The sequence below is a fragment of the Crinia signifera genome, chromosome 8 (assembly GCF_055691185.1).
Source record: "Crinia signifera chromosome 8, ASM5569118v1, whole genome shotgun sequence".
NCBI classification, from domain to species: domain Eukaryota; kingdom Metazoa; phylum Chordata; class Amphibia; order Anura; family Myobatrachidae; genus Crinia; species Crinia signifera.
In genome coordinates this window covers 58,732,161-58,746,760 of record NC_139224.1, presented here as the reverse complement: position 1 = coordinate 58,746,760, position 14,600 = coordinate 58,732,161, and the positions used below count along the sequence as shown (strand labels likewise).

Here is a 14,600-nt window from a genome sequence, read left to right as displayed (position 1 = left end):
GATTAGGGCTACTGGCGAAACCCCATTAAAAAAAACGACACAGTGCAGCCACCTCATGGGTGTGTTGGAAGAGCTGCTAATTACTTATAAAATGTTGACAGTTACATCTAACTTGTTGATAACTTATAATACCAAAAAATCAGTCGCAGTTCCGATATGTCAATTAGTACCAAAATTAAAACAATAACACCAAATAAATGAATTATGATGATCACACCGAAGATTTGGTAGTGCAGCTCCCAGAAGTAATTGGAATAGATTACTTGCAGAAATAGTTTTAAAAGGACAGAGAGTGCAAAACCAAAATCTGAATATTTGTTATAGGTTTATTAACCAGTAAAAAACAATTCAAATATGCATTTGTAAATATATACAATAAAATACATTTATTACACACTGGTGCCCATCTATTTAAGAGTGTGACTCTGTTAAATAAAATAAATAATGTATTTTATTGTATATATTTACAAATGCATATTTTTATTGTATTTTACTGGTTAATAAACCTATAACAAATATTCAGATTTCGGTTTTGCGCTCTCTTTCTTTTTTAAAATATTGTTGGTAACTTAATAACCTGAATATTTAAACCCAGGCAACGCTGGCTACTTCAGCTAGTGCACTGATTCCCAACAGTGGTTCCCTTGAGTGCCACCTGACTCCTGCAGGGGTGTCGTCTTGCAGTAGGTTGGTGGTCAAGTTCCAAATCTAATTATTTATGGTTAAAACTATTGGCAAAACTAGCGCTAGTGGCTGCCAATGATAAAACATGTGGACAAAAAGATGCACAACTATCAACCACAACAGAACTAAATAATGACAGGTAGGCAAAATTTACTTCATTTAATATTTTTCCCAAATTTGTGAATAAAAACAGCTTTTATCCTAGGGATGCCATAAACAAAGGTGCTGATTCTCTAGGGTACAGTGATTCAAGTGTGATTGTCACCATTGCAGAAAAAGCCATTTTAATACACTGGACTCGTCGATCCATTCCCTCCCTTGCAGAGGTAAAACAAGAATTAATAATTAATTAATAAGTTCTATACTGTGACAGATGGTCTACTATTCCTGATGTTGAGACTGGAGTTGAAAAGTTTTACAAAAAATGGGAATTTTTTATTAACACACTAGATGAACACACTCAAAATCATATAATTAAGCTGTTTGAGAATACAACCTACAACTTCTTCAACAGATTGCTACTGGCTTATAAATAATAATGTTCTGAGTAGACATGTCGTAAGGTTTTATTGATTTTGATCTTGATAACCACAGATCTCTGATACAATTTTGTACTAGTTCTGCTATCCTTATCCATTGTTTCCTCCCCCTTTGTGTGTTCCTATCGTCTGTCCCCCCCCCCCCCCCCTTGATTTAAGCTTGATTTAGCTAAAGGTGGCCATACATCAGAAAGATATTGTACCCAATCATACAATCTCAATTGATTGTAAGATGGATTGTATGCAGATTGTGTGCACATCTTGTATACACAATCATGCAGCAGATGGATTGTATGACTGATTGTATGATGGATTGTGAGTAGATTTTGTGTCCAAAAACCACCAAGGACTGCCGGGGATTTCAAGGGAAATTGCACACAATCATGAGCGCAATCGATCTTAAGATTGATCTTTCTGATGTATGACCAGCTTTAGGGCGCTAATGCTCCTTACATATTATCAATTATTTATTGTATAATTCTATGTTCTAAATACCGGTAAGTGGAATTTTTTACAATTTCCAATACTATAATTGTTTTTCTGATGTAATATGCTATTTTTGTAATGATTGCATTTCTATCTGAAAACAAATAAAATATCTTTAAAAAAAATGGAGCAAATATATTGAAATCTTATAATATTTTAGTGTTTTATTGCTACGAGAGGTTGCCGATCAAAAGACTGCGTTTGTCCAGAATTCTTTTTGCACACGCACGCCACCAATTTGCTAATTACTTGGCGTTTAGGGGTGGAACATTGTGTTTTGTGGGTGCGTTTATCAAAACGCAGATGTGCCAAGGCAGGGGCGGTAACTATATATTCAGATAAATGTATATAACAAATATAACTGCATATAGCTGCACCCTTTGCCCTTTCTATGGTAGTTACGCCCTTGTGCCAAGGCCTTTTTCAGGTGGCATTCTTTATGTCAGTGATGACCACTTACTGCGCAGGCCCCTAAACATTTCATCCGTGCATAATTCGTCAGGATTGCGTACAAATCTGAACTATGTCCTACATGTGTATTATTATCATTAGAAATGCATGTAAAAAAAACTCCAGTGTGTACAAGACATTTTAATATTCCTTTATTTATTTTGCATCTGCCTAAAAGTAAAATCTGCCAACTATTATACAGTTGGCAGATTTTACTATACATTTTAGTATAATTGCGTAAAATATTTGACTACTTTTGTCATCCTCTTATTCAAACCCTTAAAAACATACAACCTAATACAAATTATATCACATCATTACACATTGGCCCTAGACCTAAATACAATAAAAATTGCAAGGTAGTCTTTTATGGCCCCCAGGGGTATGAACATCCCCATAATGCTCCAGTAGGGAAAAAGATGGCAGCTGTGAGGGATTGTCCATACTAAATGTGTAAAGCTAAAAAAATTCTATATGGCAGTAATGGGGAACTTGGCACTTCAGCTGTTTTTGAACTACACATCCCAGCATGCCCTGCAGCAGTTTTTGTATTACCAAAAAGCAAAACTGGTGCAGAGCATGCTGGGATTTATAGTTCAACAACAGCTGGAGTGCCAGGGTTCTCCATCACTGCTATATGTTATACATGCCTACTGTAATTATTGCTGTTGCGCCTTAAAATTGCCCACTATCACTACATATAGGCCCTTATTCTGGTTCACTTGCAAAGGCAAATTCCTTCTTAAATTAAGTGTGAGCGGTTCCCTCTCCAGGACAATACCATGTTTCACTGCAGGTAGGGCAAATATAAAATGTGCACATAGCATTAGATTTGGGTGAGTTATTTTGTTTCTGTGCAGGGTAAATACTGGCTGCTTTATTCTCACACTTCAATATAGATATCAGTTTGAACACACCCCACCCAAATCTAACCATCTCTGCACCCACCTGCAGTGCAGCATGGATTTTTCCACTAGAGAAAAAATTGCTTTGCGATGCGTGCTGAATTAGTCCCATGGATTAGTATGTAACAGACCACTCCTGTGAGAATGACTGAAATCTAAATGTTTCCCAATACTCGCCTTAGTCATTTTTTATTATTATTTTGCTTGTGTGTAAATAACACTTTTTAATCCCTCTTGGAAGGTTAGTAATTGATAATCCTAAATAAAAGTTAAAAAAAATGATTAGTGTTTTATTATCTATAGTTGGGTGACTTTGTTGCATCCAGCTGTGAGCTGCAGAATAAAGAGTTAATGATATATTCACATGAACACTCCCCTGACACACATCTTGCAGATTACACCCAGCTGTGAAATACTGATTCCCAGACTTGGTCCGTGCTGGACAGAAACAAGCTGCCCTTTTACTTACAAGTATTTTGGAAATATTTGTGAAATACCTTCCAAATCGTGTCTTCTCCATCACAAACTGTTACTGTAGACATATTAATACAGGTGGAGTTGCCCATTTCCCTACTGTATACTACTGTATTCTAGCTTTACTATCAGGGGCAAATACAGGAATTTTATGGGGGGGGGGGGTCTGTATGTATATGTGTGTGTAAAATATATAGGCCCTTATTCTGATCGGTGCGGCCGGATCCGATTATGCGGCCAGGACCGTGCGTGCGAAACCCCGCCTTCCATACGGATCGCCAACTCCGTCCGTACGCGGTAAGAAGCTGGCCGAACGGGCCGCACGTGTATTTTTCATGGAATACGCCTCCTCCATCTCAGGGAACCTCCCCCATCATTCGATGGTCGCAGACCATCGAATGCAGGACCGAGTGGTCCACCAGCTCCCGCAACCTCACGGACATTTTTCCGTGCAAAAGCAGGGATCTGGGCGGGCAGCTGACATCCGGCGATGTCATATGTCAGCCCCCTACACGTGCGTCACGGCCGCATTACCATACGTACGCCCAGCGTTTGCATGGGAACACCCATGAAACGCGGAGCGTATGCATATGGTAATGAGCCCAAATAGCCCTTCACGCCCCTCTCCACCCCCTGTTCGGAGTGTTCACATTTTATGCGGGATTTGGCCGTACGCCCGCTCACACATGCGCAGAGACGCCTCTGCACATGCGCAGACACAAAACATCGGCGGCACGAACGCACGTGGATATTACCGCACCGATCAGAATAAGGGCCATAGTGAGAATGTTCAGCATTCGCTCCTGCTCGTACAGCGTCCTGGGTGCCCTCCACGACTTAATAGATACAGGCAAGGGAATGGCGACACTAATGGTTAGTTTGCATTACTAATAACATATGTTAGTACATATGCAATTAGTATCGGTGGGATGGGTGGCAAAGTGTGTCGTGCTTGGTACATCCAGGCTTGAAAAGGATGCAGGGTGAGAGGGGAGATGCATGGAGAGGGGGGACAAAAAGTGGAAGAGGAGGTAAGGTGAGAGGGGGATGCAGAATGGGATAGGATGCAGGGTGAGAGGGGAGACGCAGGGTGAGAGGGGGGACTCATGGTGAGAGGGGGGACTCAGGGTGAGAGGGGGGACTCAGGGTTGGAGAGAATGCAGGGTGAGAGGCAGGGGCATAACTAGACCTTTATTGGCCCCAGTGTGACTGTGATGGGCAGTGAGGACTGAACTGGTGCTGGCTGGGGGTTAGGTGGGGGGGCAGAGGGTCAAGGTAGGAGGTTGAGAGACTTTGGGACAGCTGGGGCCTATTGGGCTGTAAAAGGGGGCACTGACCTAGGGGTGGCTTGTCTGGCTCAGGTCAGATCTGCATGCACATTCAGCTGCCCTTGACTGGCCCTCAGCTCCAGATGCAGCTGCTGAGATATGGGTTCTGGGGTGACTGCAGTCATGCCTTTCCCTGGTGGTGTGTGGCGGGGCATGATTAAGCCAGCCCTGGCGCCAGCTCAAGAATCTCAACAGGCTTGATGTCTCCCCTGCTTTCAGATTCATACACTTCTGCAGTGGTGGTGGTGGGGGGGGCAGCGAGGTGTATGTGAGAGCCGATCACTGCGGGGGGGGGGGGGGACGACAGACATGTTAGTAGTAGTAGTGCTGCAGCTTAATGTCAGCGGGCACGTGCTGGTGTAGACGTACCCCCCCCCCCCCTCACCCCCCTAGCGACGCCGCTGTCCATCCCTCACTACAGCCAGTGCTGTCTGGTCACTTCCTGAACTGTTGTCAGCGCTCCTCGGTCAGACGGTAGGAAACCACCTGACACGGAAGCGCTGACTGCAGAAGCAGCTACGGCAGTCATGGCCGAGCAGCTGAGATCGCAATGGCTCGCAGAAGTAATGCTTAAAAACAAATATTTGGTCCGTCGGGGGGGGGGGGGGGGGGGTAATGATAGTCTATGATCTAGTCAAAACTGCCTTGCCTGCACAGTCAATCTATGCTAGGCAATCTTAGCAAAATTGCTAGACAATTTTGATAAAGCAGGAGAAAAATAGGGAGATTTTGGTAACCTTCTAGGAGATTTTGACTATCTAGTCAAGAATTTCGTGCCAAAATCTCACCGTGTGTACACCCCTTAAGCTTTACTTACCAGGCCAGCCTAGAAGTACTGTACTGTACTGTAAAGGCCCCCATACACTGCGATTTGGTCCTATTTCAAGTGATTCCGATGGATCGGGCCAAAAAATGGGGTAAAATCATGCTGCGGTTGGGTCAGAGTTGGAGTTCAGACGTGCTGTACTTAAGATAAATCATATGTGCAGCCATCAGTGGCACATCGAGGGTGCTTGTTAGCAGCCACGATGTATCGCATCAAACTTCCTTTGAACTTCCCCGATAGCTCCCCAGGAGTCATTATATATACAATAAATCAAATGCAATTTATTGCATGTAATGTCCCTGTGCTTCTAATTCATATATTTCTACAATACAGATTACTTTCCCGGGGTCTCATCATGCACCACTTTCTGCACTTCCAACCTGAACTCACGCATCTGTCTAGCTAAATATTCCCGATAGTTACTAGTCAGCAATGTGTACAGGAGTGGATTCACACAGCTGTTAGCATAGGTTAAGCAGGTTACCCCATAGTTCAGATAAATCTGGGCAGATGGAGCCATCCCAAAAAGTTCATGTTGATAAGATTTAGCTAGCTGCCATGCCCAGAAAGGTACAAAACAAGCCCAATATACAACAATGATTGTGAATATACGCAACCCAACACACTGATTTAGCTTCCGGCTTGATCGTCGAACCTCTTGACCAGACATCCAGTATGCTCTAGCAAGACAGCTATAGAGATATAACAGGATCAATCCAGGTGCCAGAACACTGGTGCAGAAGAGGACAGTCAAGTACTGCCTAAAAGACTCTGGTGTCCAAGTGGGAAAACATATTTTCTTGCCAGATCCATACTGGCTATCCTGTAACCGTATCATGCACATCATGGGTAAGGCGAGGAGAAATGATGTGAGCCAGATCGTCAGACTGGTTAACTTTCGATGGCAGTGGGAAACGCGGGACTTTAATGGTCTTACAATTACTTTGTATCTCTCCAAGCTCATTGCAGTTAGCGTGTAGATGCTGGCATGCATGGTGAACAAGTCCATGCTCAAGAGAATTCTGCAGCCTACGTCTCCAAAGTACCAGTCCCGGGCCAAGTATGTACTCACTACAAAGGGAATGGTTGAGAGGTACAGAAGATCTGCCAAAGCAAGGTTCATCACATGGACAAACATGGAACCAACTGGTCTGTCTGACAACACAGTTATCACCAAGACATAGATGTTTCCAGATACCCCCAGGAGAAACATGACGGAAAGCACTGCACTTAAGGTCGATGTTACTAAAACCTCTTCTTCAATGGAACCTTCTTCAATGGACTCCATAGACATGTTGGTCATGTCATACCCATCCATGATTGCTTTGATGTGATCTCTACCTGTCAACAAACAATGGTTTTGAATCATGACATGTAAGACCACTGCAATGTGAAAAATAGTTCTCAGCTCCTCTCACTGGATCTTCTCGTTTTATTTAAAAAGGTTAAAAAACATCTCAGGTGTATCAGTCATTCGTCGTGTGGGATACACGTCAATAATATTTCATGTACAGTGACGATTTCATTGATGATAAATAATGCAAAAAAAAAGCAACAAAAAAATACAAAAGTCTTTACAGTACCAGAGTCCTTGGAGTTGTCCTTGCCACCACAATAGTCTTCTTGGTCTCTAGTTTTTAATTCCAAGTTTATTTCTTAGGAACGTTGGGCATGAACCCCATGAGTTGTGCACAGAGACAGCATTGACCATTATATAGTTACCCCTTGTTTTTCTGTGCTGTCCCTCACTTTAACTGTATGTATAGTATGTCCCACCTGAACAGAGATATTAAGGATAATAAAAAAATGTAATTTGCAAAAAAAAAAAACTAACAAACCATTGTTTACTCTAAATACTCCATTTTACAATTTGTCAAAGCAGTTTTGTAGACCAAAGTCCTCTGTTTGGTACAGAATTGAGAAATGCATTGCCAGTCAAGACAATGGCATCATAAACTGCCACACATGAGTATATCACACATTGAAATAGTAGGATAGAGAAACGTCCAATACTGTAGTTCAACGTCTGTTGTTGTCACTGAGAAATTTAAAGGGTAGGTACCTCCTGGTAATGTCAGCAAAGGGAATGTGTTAGGAGCGTTGTTTAAATTGAGCTTCAACTAGAAGGAAAGAAATTGACAATTAGTAACAATATGTTACATGCAAGGGACGTTGCTATTCCATTAGGTCAATTTAGAATAACACTTTTGGTTAATCTAGTCCCTAATGCTGTGTACACACGGGGGCGATAGGGGCTATAATAGCTGGGAATATGGTCGCAGGCGACCATATTGCCAGTGATGGAAGTGTGCCCCGGCGTAAAATCGCCGGGTGCGCGCTCCCGTTTTTTGCCCCATTGTAATCGCTGGTCGCAGGAGCTTGCTCCTGCGACCAGCTAATTACCTCTGCGGCTCCTCCGGCAGAGGTTACCTTTCATCAGTGACCAACTCTGGTCTGTGATGAAAAGGAGACACTGAGCAATATATTGCTCAGTAATATATTGCTAGCAATATATGGCTGAGCAATATATCTCCCCCCCGTGTGTACGCACCTTAAGAGTTTATCAAGACCTAATTAATACATTGTAAATGGGGCTGATTCTCATTTGGGATCAAATCACAAAAATTAGTAACTTTGCACCTTGTCAAAACCATATTTTACCTTTAATCTAATTTGCAGTGTAAAAACTGTCTAAATCTGTCCATTGTTTGTGAGCTATATGCAAAAGCAGCCAGTATTAACCCTGCATGCAAAAATAATAAATGTATAAGCACTTATTGCATCGTCCATGTGCTGATTTGCCACCCAATAGCTGTCCATAACTGATTTGCTACCCAATTGCTGTCATACTGAAAAATTACATTTAGAGGGGTATTCAATCACCGGCGAGCATCTCCCAACGGGGAGATGGCCGTCGGTCCCTATTCAATGCTGTCTTCCTCGACAGCATTGAACATCGGAGCTCGGCAGAACGAGTCCGACTTCACAAGCTGTCGGGCTCGTTCTACCAAGAACGGGCGGCAAGTGACGAGCTTTCAGCTGCATCTCACCTCTTCCGGCCGCAGCTCGTGGCCACGCCCCCTTCTCGCCCCGCTGCAGGCGGGACATTGAACCCCGCCTGCAAATTCTCGGTCGAGCTGACCGAGAACGGGACAGGGTCACAGCTGGGGGAGTGTTCCTTGGGGGATTGAGTCTGGACATATATTACATACAGTACATGATAACATGTGTATGTATATATATATATATGTATATATATATATATATATATATGTGTGTTTAGCGATCCCCCTTGCACTTCCTGGAGGCTGCTGTTTATATGAACATGCATATCTCTGACAGAACTTTGCGACTAATTAAATCTCACTATAAATATGTTATATCACCAATAGCTAACACAAATTATATTTATATTGCATTTACCCAGCAGATCAGGTAGAGATGTGTCCACATATGCCTATTTCCAAATCACAACAATTAATCCCATTTAGCGTGCCATGGACTTTGCTGCACCAAAATGAGAATCCTAAATACGAGTATACTATTAGCAATCTAAGATGCTAAAGTTACGCAAAAAAATTGCACAATGACGTAAAAAGTAGAAAAATCAAGGAAAAAGCACATGCTGTACTCTAGTGTAATAAGGCAAAAGACAGGTCTGACATGAGTGACCCTCACCATGCAGCATTATGCTTTATCTGGGACTAATTAAAAAAGAAAATCCTTAATCCTAATACCTAGTAGGTGATATTTAAAATGGAGGGAAAAGTAGCTATACTGAGGAGACGTGCCCAGTACAGGAAGTGTGACAGGCATCTTACGCTATATGTTACAAAAAGCATAGGTCGCATTTGTAGAAGTATATAAAGCTATTTAGCATATGTTAAGACACCATTTTTTCCAATACTATTCAAATAACTTATTTTTATCACATTTTGTCAATGCAATAAAGTTTTTTCTATTACATAAATTTTTCACTTAATTCTATTTCCCCATATATTTTCTATCTCTAAAAAGACTCTGTGGCTAGGATACACAATCGTTCAGCATTAGAAGTTGGGCCAGCACGGACGTTGTAATGGACTTAACATGTGTGCGCTATATAACTATACAAATAACTGGTAATAAATAAATAGTAGTAACATAAGACAAAATACTAAACAGAAGCGGTTGTTATTGTACGAACAATGCAGCAAAAGAAAAAATAAAGTAATGCTGAAAGCACAGAAGCGTAAATACAGTATAACAGTTAATCTTTCAATACATAAATGGATTATATCATGAGACAACAAGTGGGTACAAGATCTGAAAACACAGTAATGTAATACAATATATACAGTATTGCTTGTACTATCAAGAAGTTGGGGTTACAAGTAAATAACCTGCTGGGTTGTTCTTCTCATTTTACTTACCAAGATGCAACCCTGTTAAAGTCACTGGCACACTGACTGCCTTCATTCACCTGCTGTCATTTTGTTTCATAACTCATATGCCTTTATTACAGTTCCCCTCACTGTAACAGGATGGACTCGCTGGGCTCTCCTACTGAATGTTTCCTCGCACTGGCGTTTGTTTAAGAACTCAGCAGCAGACTGAGCCCTGCTCCTACCTCCACTCTCTCCCCCTTAAATTGTACAATCCATTCTTTCACCCTCAGTTACCTCACTTTATTTAACTGCTTGGAAAATGCATCCTATCTTCTTCTACTGGGACAATCTATCTTCATTTTCATTAACACAGCATAGCTACTGACTTCCTAAAGCTATAGGATTATTTTTAGATTCTAGTTACCACATTTTCAAAGAAAAGAGGAAAGATGGAGGGGAGAAGTAGGAAGCTTTACCTGTGGATTCTCGCATAGTCATGGGCAGGCTGATGACCTTCTTGAAAACTTTGAGCCAGCTTTCCCGTTCAGTCTCAGTCTCACATGTAAATATATACGTACGCTCAGGGGTACTAAAAGATATACCGTAGTGCCATAAGCTGCTTGGCACAGTTTCTGCCTTTACCTGGTACCCGTTCTCACTGCTCCCCAAAAACACCTCGCCTTTTGCAAAAGCATCCTGAGATAAAGAGGTACATGTTGTTATTTCATGTCCTGCATCCCCACAGTGGTTATACATGATAGATAAACAGCTATCAGACATAAGACATTTCAGGCAAAAAGGGATTTAACACTGCACTGGTGTCATGCATTTCATTTCATTTCTTGAGGTTTTTATTTTTTTTATTTTATTTTTAAATATATCAATTTTTATTCTTATATTTTTCCATAACTCAACAATTTCCACTCCACCTTACAGTAACTTCTCTCTATCTATTTCTTATACTCATTCTTACTTTTCTATACTTTATATCATCCAATTTCCCCTATTTTCAGTGCTTGAATTGAAAGAATTTAAACATAGAACCAAATAAGACATTTTGGGCTTCATTTGCAGTCGGAGACAAATTTATATGATGCTTATGATGCTATACATACATATTCTGGCATGTCACCCACACTTTTTACCTTTTGCATATTTTCCATGCAAGCAAAAATAGACACTAATAGAAAGCAAATGTTTGTTTGTATTTGTGGTGTCATAGATAGACACAGGCATTAACGGTTTATTAGACGTATGTGAGATTTTAACACATCCTATGCTTGAGCATTTGTTTAATCATTTTTAATTATTGTGTATTATATCATGGGTAATAGACATCCTTGGTCAGAGGTTGAGCCCATGATGACACAGGCGGCACTATCTAGTCGCTTCTGATTGGCTGTTTATATATTGCTCCCTTCAACTAATATCATTTGAATTATTGCAGGAAGGAGTATTCTCCTTATATTTATAAGGCAGCGAATAACAACAATATACATACATAGTAACATAGTAATTAAGGCTGAAAAAATGTGTTCGTCCATCGAGTTCAACCTATCTAACTTGTATCTACTGACTTGAGTAAGACATATCTATAGGATTCCCTTAATGGCCAAAAATGTATCCAGTTTTGATTTAAATTCATTAACAGTAGTTGCTGTAATCACCCCCGCCGGCAATGAGTTCCAGAATTTTACTGCTCTAATAGTGAAGAATCCTCTTCTTAATTCAGTACAGAATTTATTTTCCTCGAGCCTCAGTACATGATTGTGTGTCCTAAGTATAGACTTGTTAGTGAACAAATCATCTCCCAGTTCCATATTATTCCCAATCCTGTATTTGAACATACTAATCATATCACCTCTCAACCTCCGTTTCTCCAGTGGAAACATATTCAGCCTGGTTAACCTATCTTTGTATTCTAGTGATTCAAGACCTTCTCTGTACCTGTTCCAATTCATTTATGTGCTTTATAACTAAGGTGCGGTGCCCAGAACTGAACACAATATTCCAAGTGTGGTCTCACCAATGCCTTGTAAAGAGGCACTATCACACTGGCATCCCTTGAATCCATATCCCCTTTTATGCATGCTAATGTCCGGTTTGCTTTGCTGCTGCACTTGAGCAGTGTGCACTATTACCCAATTTTTCATCTAGGATGACCCCCAAGTCCTTATCTATAGCAGAATTTCCGGTACTTGTTTCCTAGCACGGCGCCCACTAAGCAAATAGCTTAGTGGGCTATTCTGCGTAGGAAAATCGCATTGCATTGCGATGTCCATATTAAGGCACAGGAGTGCTTATACAATGAAATATCGCATAGGATCGCATGGCACCAAATGCAATGCGATATTTCATTGTATAAGCACCCATGCCATGTGATGTGATGGGTGCTTACTATGCCAATGCATCACCCCCAGTATCCACGCCACCCCGAAGCGTGGCGAGTGACGGCGAGTGACGGCGGAACGCGTCCTCCGACCTTTTCATACCCCCACTATCCACGTCGGCATGGAGTCGATTTCATATAGTGTGGCGAGCGCAGCGAGCCACCGAGCCCAAAGCGTGGCACGCGCAGCGAGGCCGGCAAGGGGACGCGCAATACATGTAAAGAAATGCGCGTCCCCATGCGGGGCTCGCTGCGCTCCAGGCTCGGTGGCTTGCTGCGTTCGCCACACTTTATAAAATCAACTCCACGCCGATGTGGATAGTGGGGGTATGAAAAGGTTCGGAGGACGCGTTCCGCCGCCCCTTGTGGGGCTCGCTGTGCTCGCCATGCTTCGGGGTGGCGTGGATAGTGAGGGTGTTTTAGGAACGCATTCGCACCAGCCATATCATAAATGTGAAAATATGGAAAATCGCATCGCATGTCATGCAAAAAGCACATGCGATGTGATTTCACTACGTTAGCGTACGTAGAAAATATGGGTGCCGTGCTAGGAAACAAGTACCGAAATTCCTATAATAACTCCATTTAGCCTATAAGTAGCTTGTTCATTTTTGTTCCCATAATGAATTACTTTACATTTTTCAACGTTAAACGGCATTTTCCACCTTTCCAGTTTATTTAAGTCACTTTGTAGTGTGTTTCTTTACTCAATTTTGTGTTGTCTGCAAATATCTAATTCTCTCTGCACAAGTTACATCTGCCCCCCTGCAGTGCACATGGTTTTGTCCATCTAAGTTTTGGTGCAGCTAAATCATACAGTCCCTGGTAAGCTAAACGGGGTTATTTGGCGTCATTTGAGGATGGGTGAATGTGGACACATTTGTAAGCTGAAATAAAAAAAACCTAATGAACAAACAGGCCTTGGTAATGTATTATTTTTTTCTGGTTATCTTCTGTAATAATATTATAGCTATTCATTGCTGCATTTACTGTGAGATAAATATAAGTCAATGGCGGACTCACCAAGGGGTCTTTGAAGTACATTAGTCTCCGGTGATCAAGAGTGAACCATCTCTTTTTGAGAGCATCAGTTGGCTATGAAACAGAAATAATAGGTATAAATAATTTTGGTTTGGTATGCGATTTTGACTATAAGAATGGGGACACTGTGGAACACGGCATGCTGACACGCTAATAATGTAACTGAAAGCATATTAACTATATTGGCTTTAAAACTTCAACCAAGGGGACTGATTTAGATGTGACTGATGTAGAAGTCGCTGCTGTTTGCATAGAATCAGTAGCGATAGCACTAATATCATAATGCAGCAGGAGGTGTCCCAACACAACTGTGTCCCAGGCAGTGGCGTAGCTTGTGTAAGGCAGCTGACTGTGACTGACATGACATGACTGACATGACATGCTGCTGCAGTGCCGCCTGCCTGCCCAAGCGCCGGCTGAGCACGGGAGGCGAGTTGGCCGCAGCATGCCAGAGACAAACAAATCCCCGCCTCACTAGGCTGTACACAGAGCCGGCTATTGGCTACTGTGTACAGGATGGGTGGGAGGTTGGTCGGATGGAGGGGCGGGTGGGCCGGAGGGGGCGCATCTCCATTGTCTCCGGCTCCACTGTACTCAGCGGCCTCTGCTTCCCTCTGAGAGAAGAGGAGCAGGAGGGACCCGTCTTGTACCGGTGGTTACCTTTGCTGCAGCCTCCTGGACCCCGGGGTGGCCGGGGCAGCATACAGTAAGCTGCAGTAAAAAATCCCAGGAGGCACTGCAGTGGGGTCAGAGGAGCATTTGCTGAGCTCTGATTGGAGGAGAGCCCAGAACTTGCTCCTCTGATATATTCAGCAGCAGCAGCAGGAAATGGGACCCCCAGTCAGCACACAGCACCCAATGCAGCTTCCAGCAGTCACACTGTGTGCAGCTACCACCAGCTACAGCCAGGAGCTCCTTCCCCCATCACTTCCCCTGCATATGGCTCACACAGGTCAGTGAAATTACACAAGTAATGAAGTTTATACAGTGCAGGGTAGGAGCAGGGAGTGGGCTACAGCCAGAGACATATAAACTGCTACCCTCCTACAGCCTTACCCTAACCTTTCCCCTCCTGCACTCTTACCCTGGCCTCTCTCCTAACTTTCCCTTC

General features: G+C 42.4%; 2 protein-coding genes across 2 annotated transcripts in view; both read right to left on the bottom strand.

Annotated features, from left to right (window-relative positions):
- Window positions 1-1,428: 1,428 nt before the first annotated feature.
- LOC146026109 (urotensin-2 receptor-like) lies at window positions 1,429-7,061 on the bottom strand. The gene has a single exon (XM_083156497.1). It carries the CDS (start codon window positions 7,059-7,061, stop codon window positions 6,027-6,029), a length of 1,035 nt encoding a protein of 344 aa, XP_083012623.1. The 3' UTR covers window positions 1,429-6,026.
- The window catches only part of LOC146026108 (arf-GAP with dual PH domain-containing protein 1-like), a 48,075-nt gene continuing 40,370 nt past the window's right edge, over window positions 6,896-14,600 (bottom strand). Inside the window, exons 10-12 of the mRNA XM_083156496.1 lie at window positions 13,472-13,543; window positions 10,536-10,755; window positions 6,896-7,812 (exon numbers count right to left, since the gene is read on the bottom strand). Coding sequence (XP_083012622.1) covers window positions 7,784-7,812; window positions 10,536-10,755; window positions 13,472-13,543 — 321 coding nt within the window. The 3' untranslated portion in view covers window positions 6,896-7,783. The remainder of the gene's footprint in view (window positions 7,813-10,535; window positions 10,756-13,471; window positions 13,544-14,600) is intronic.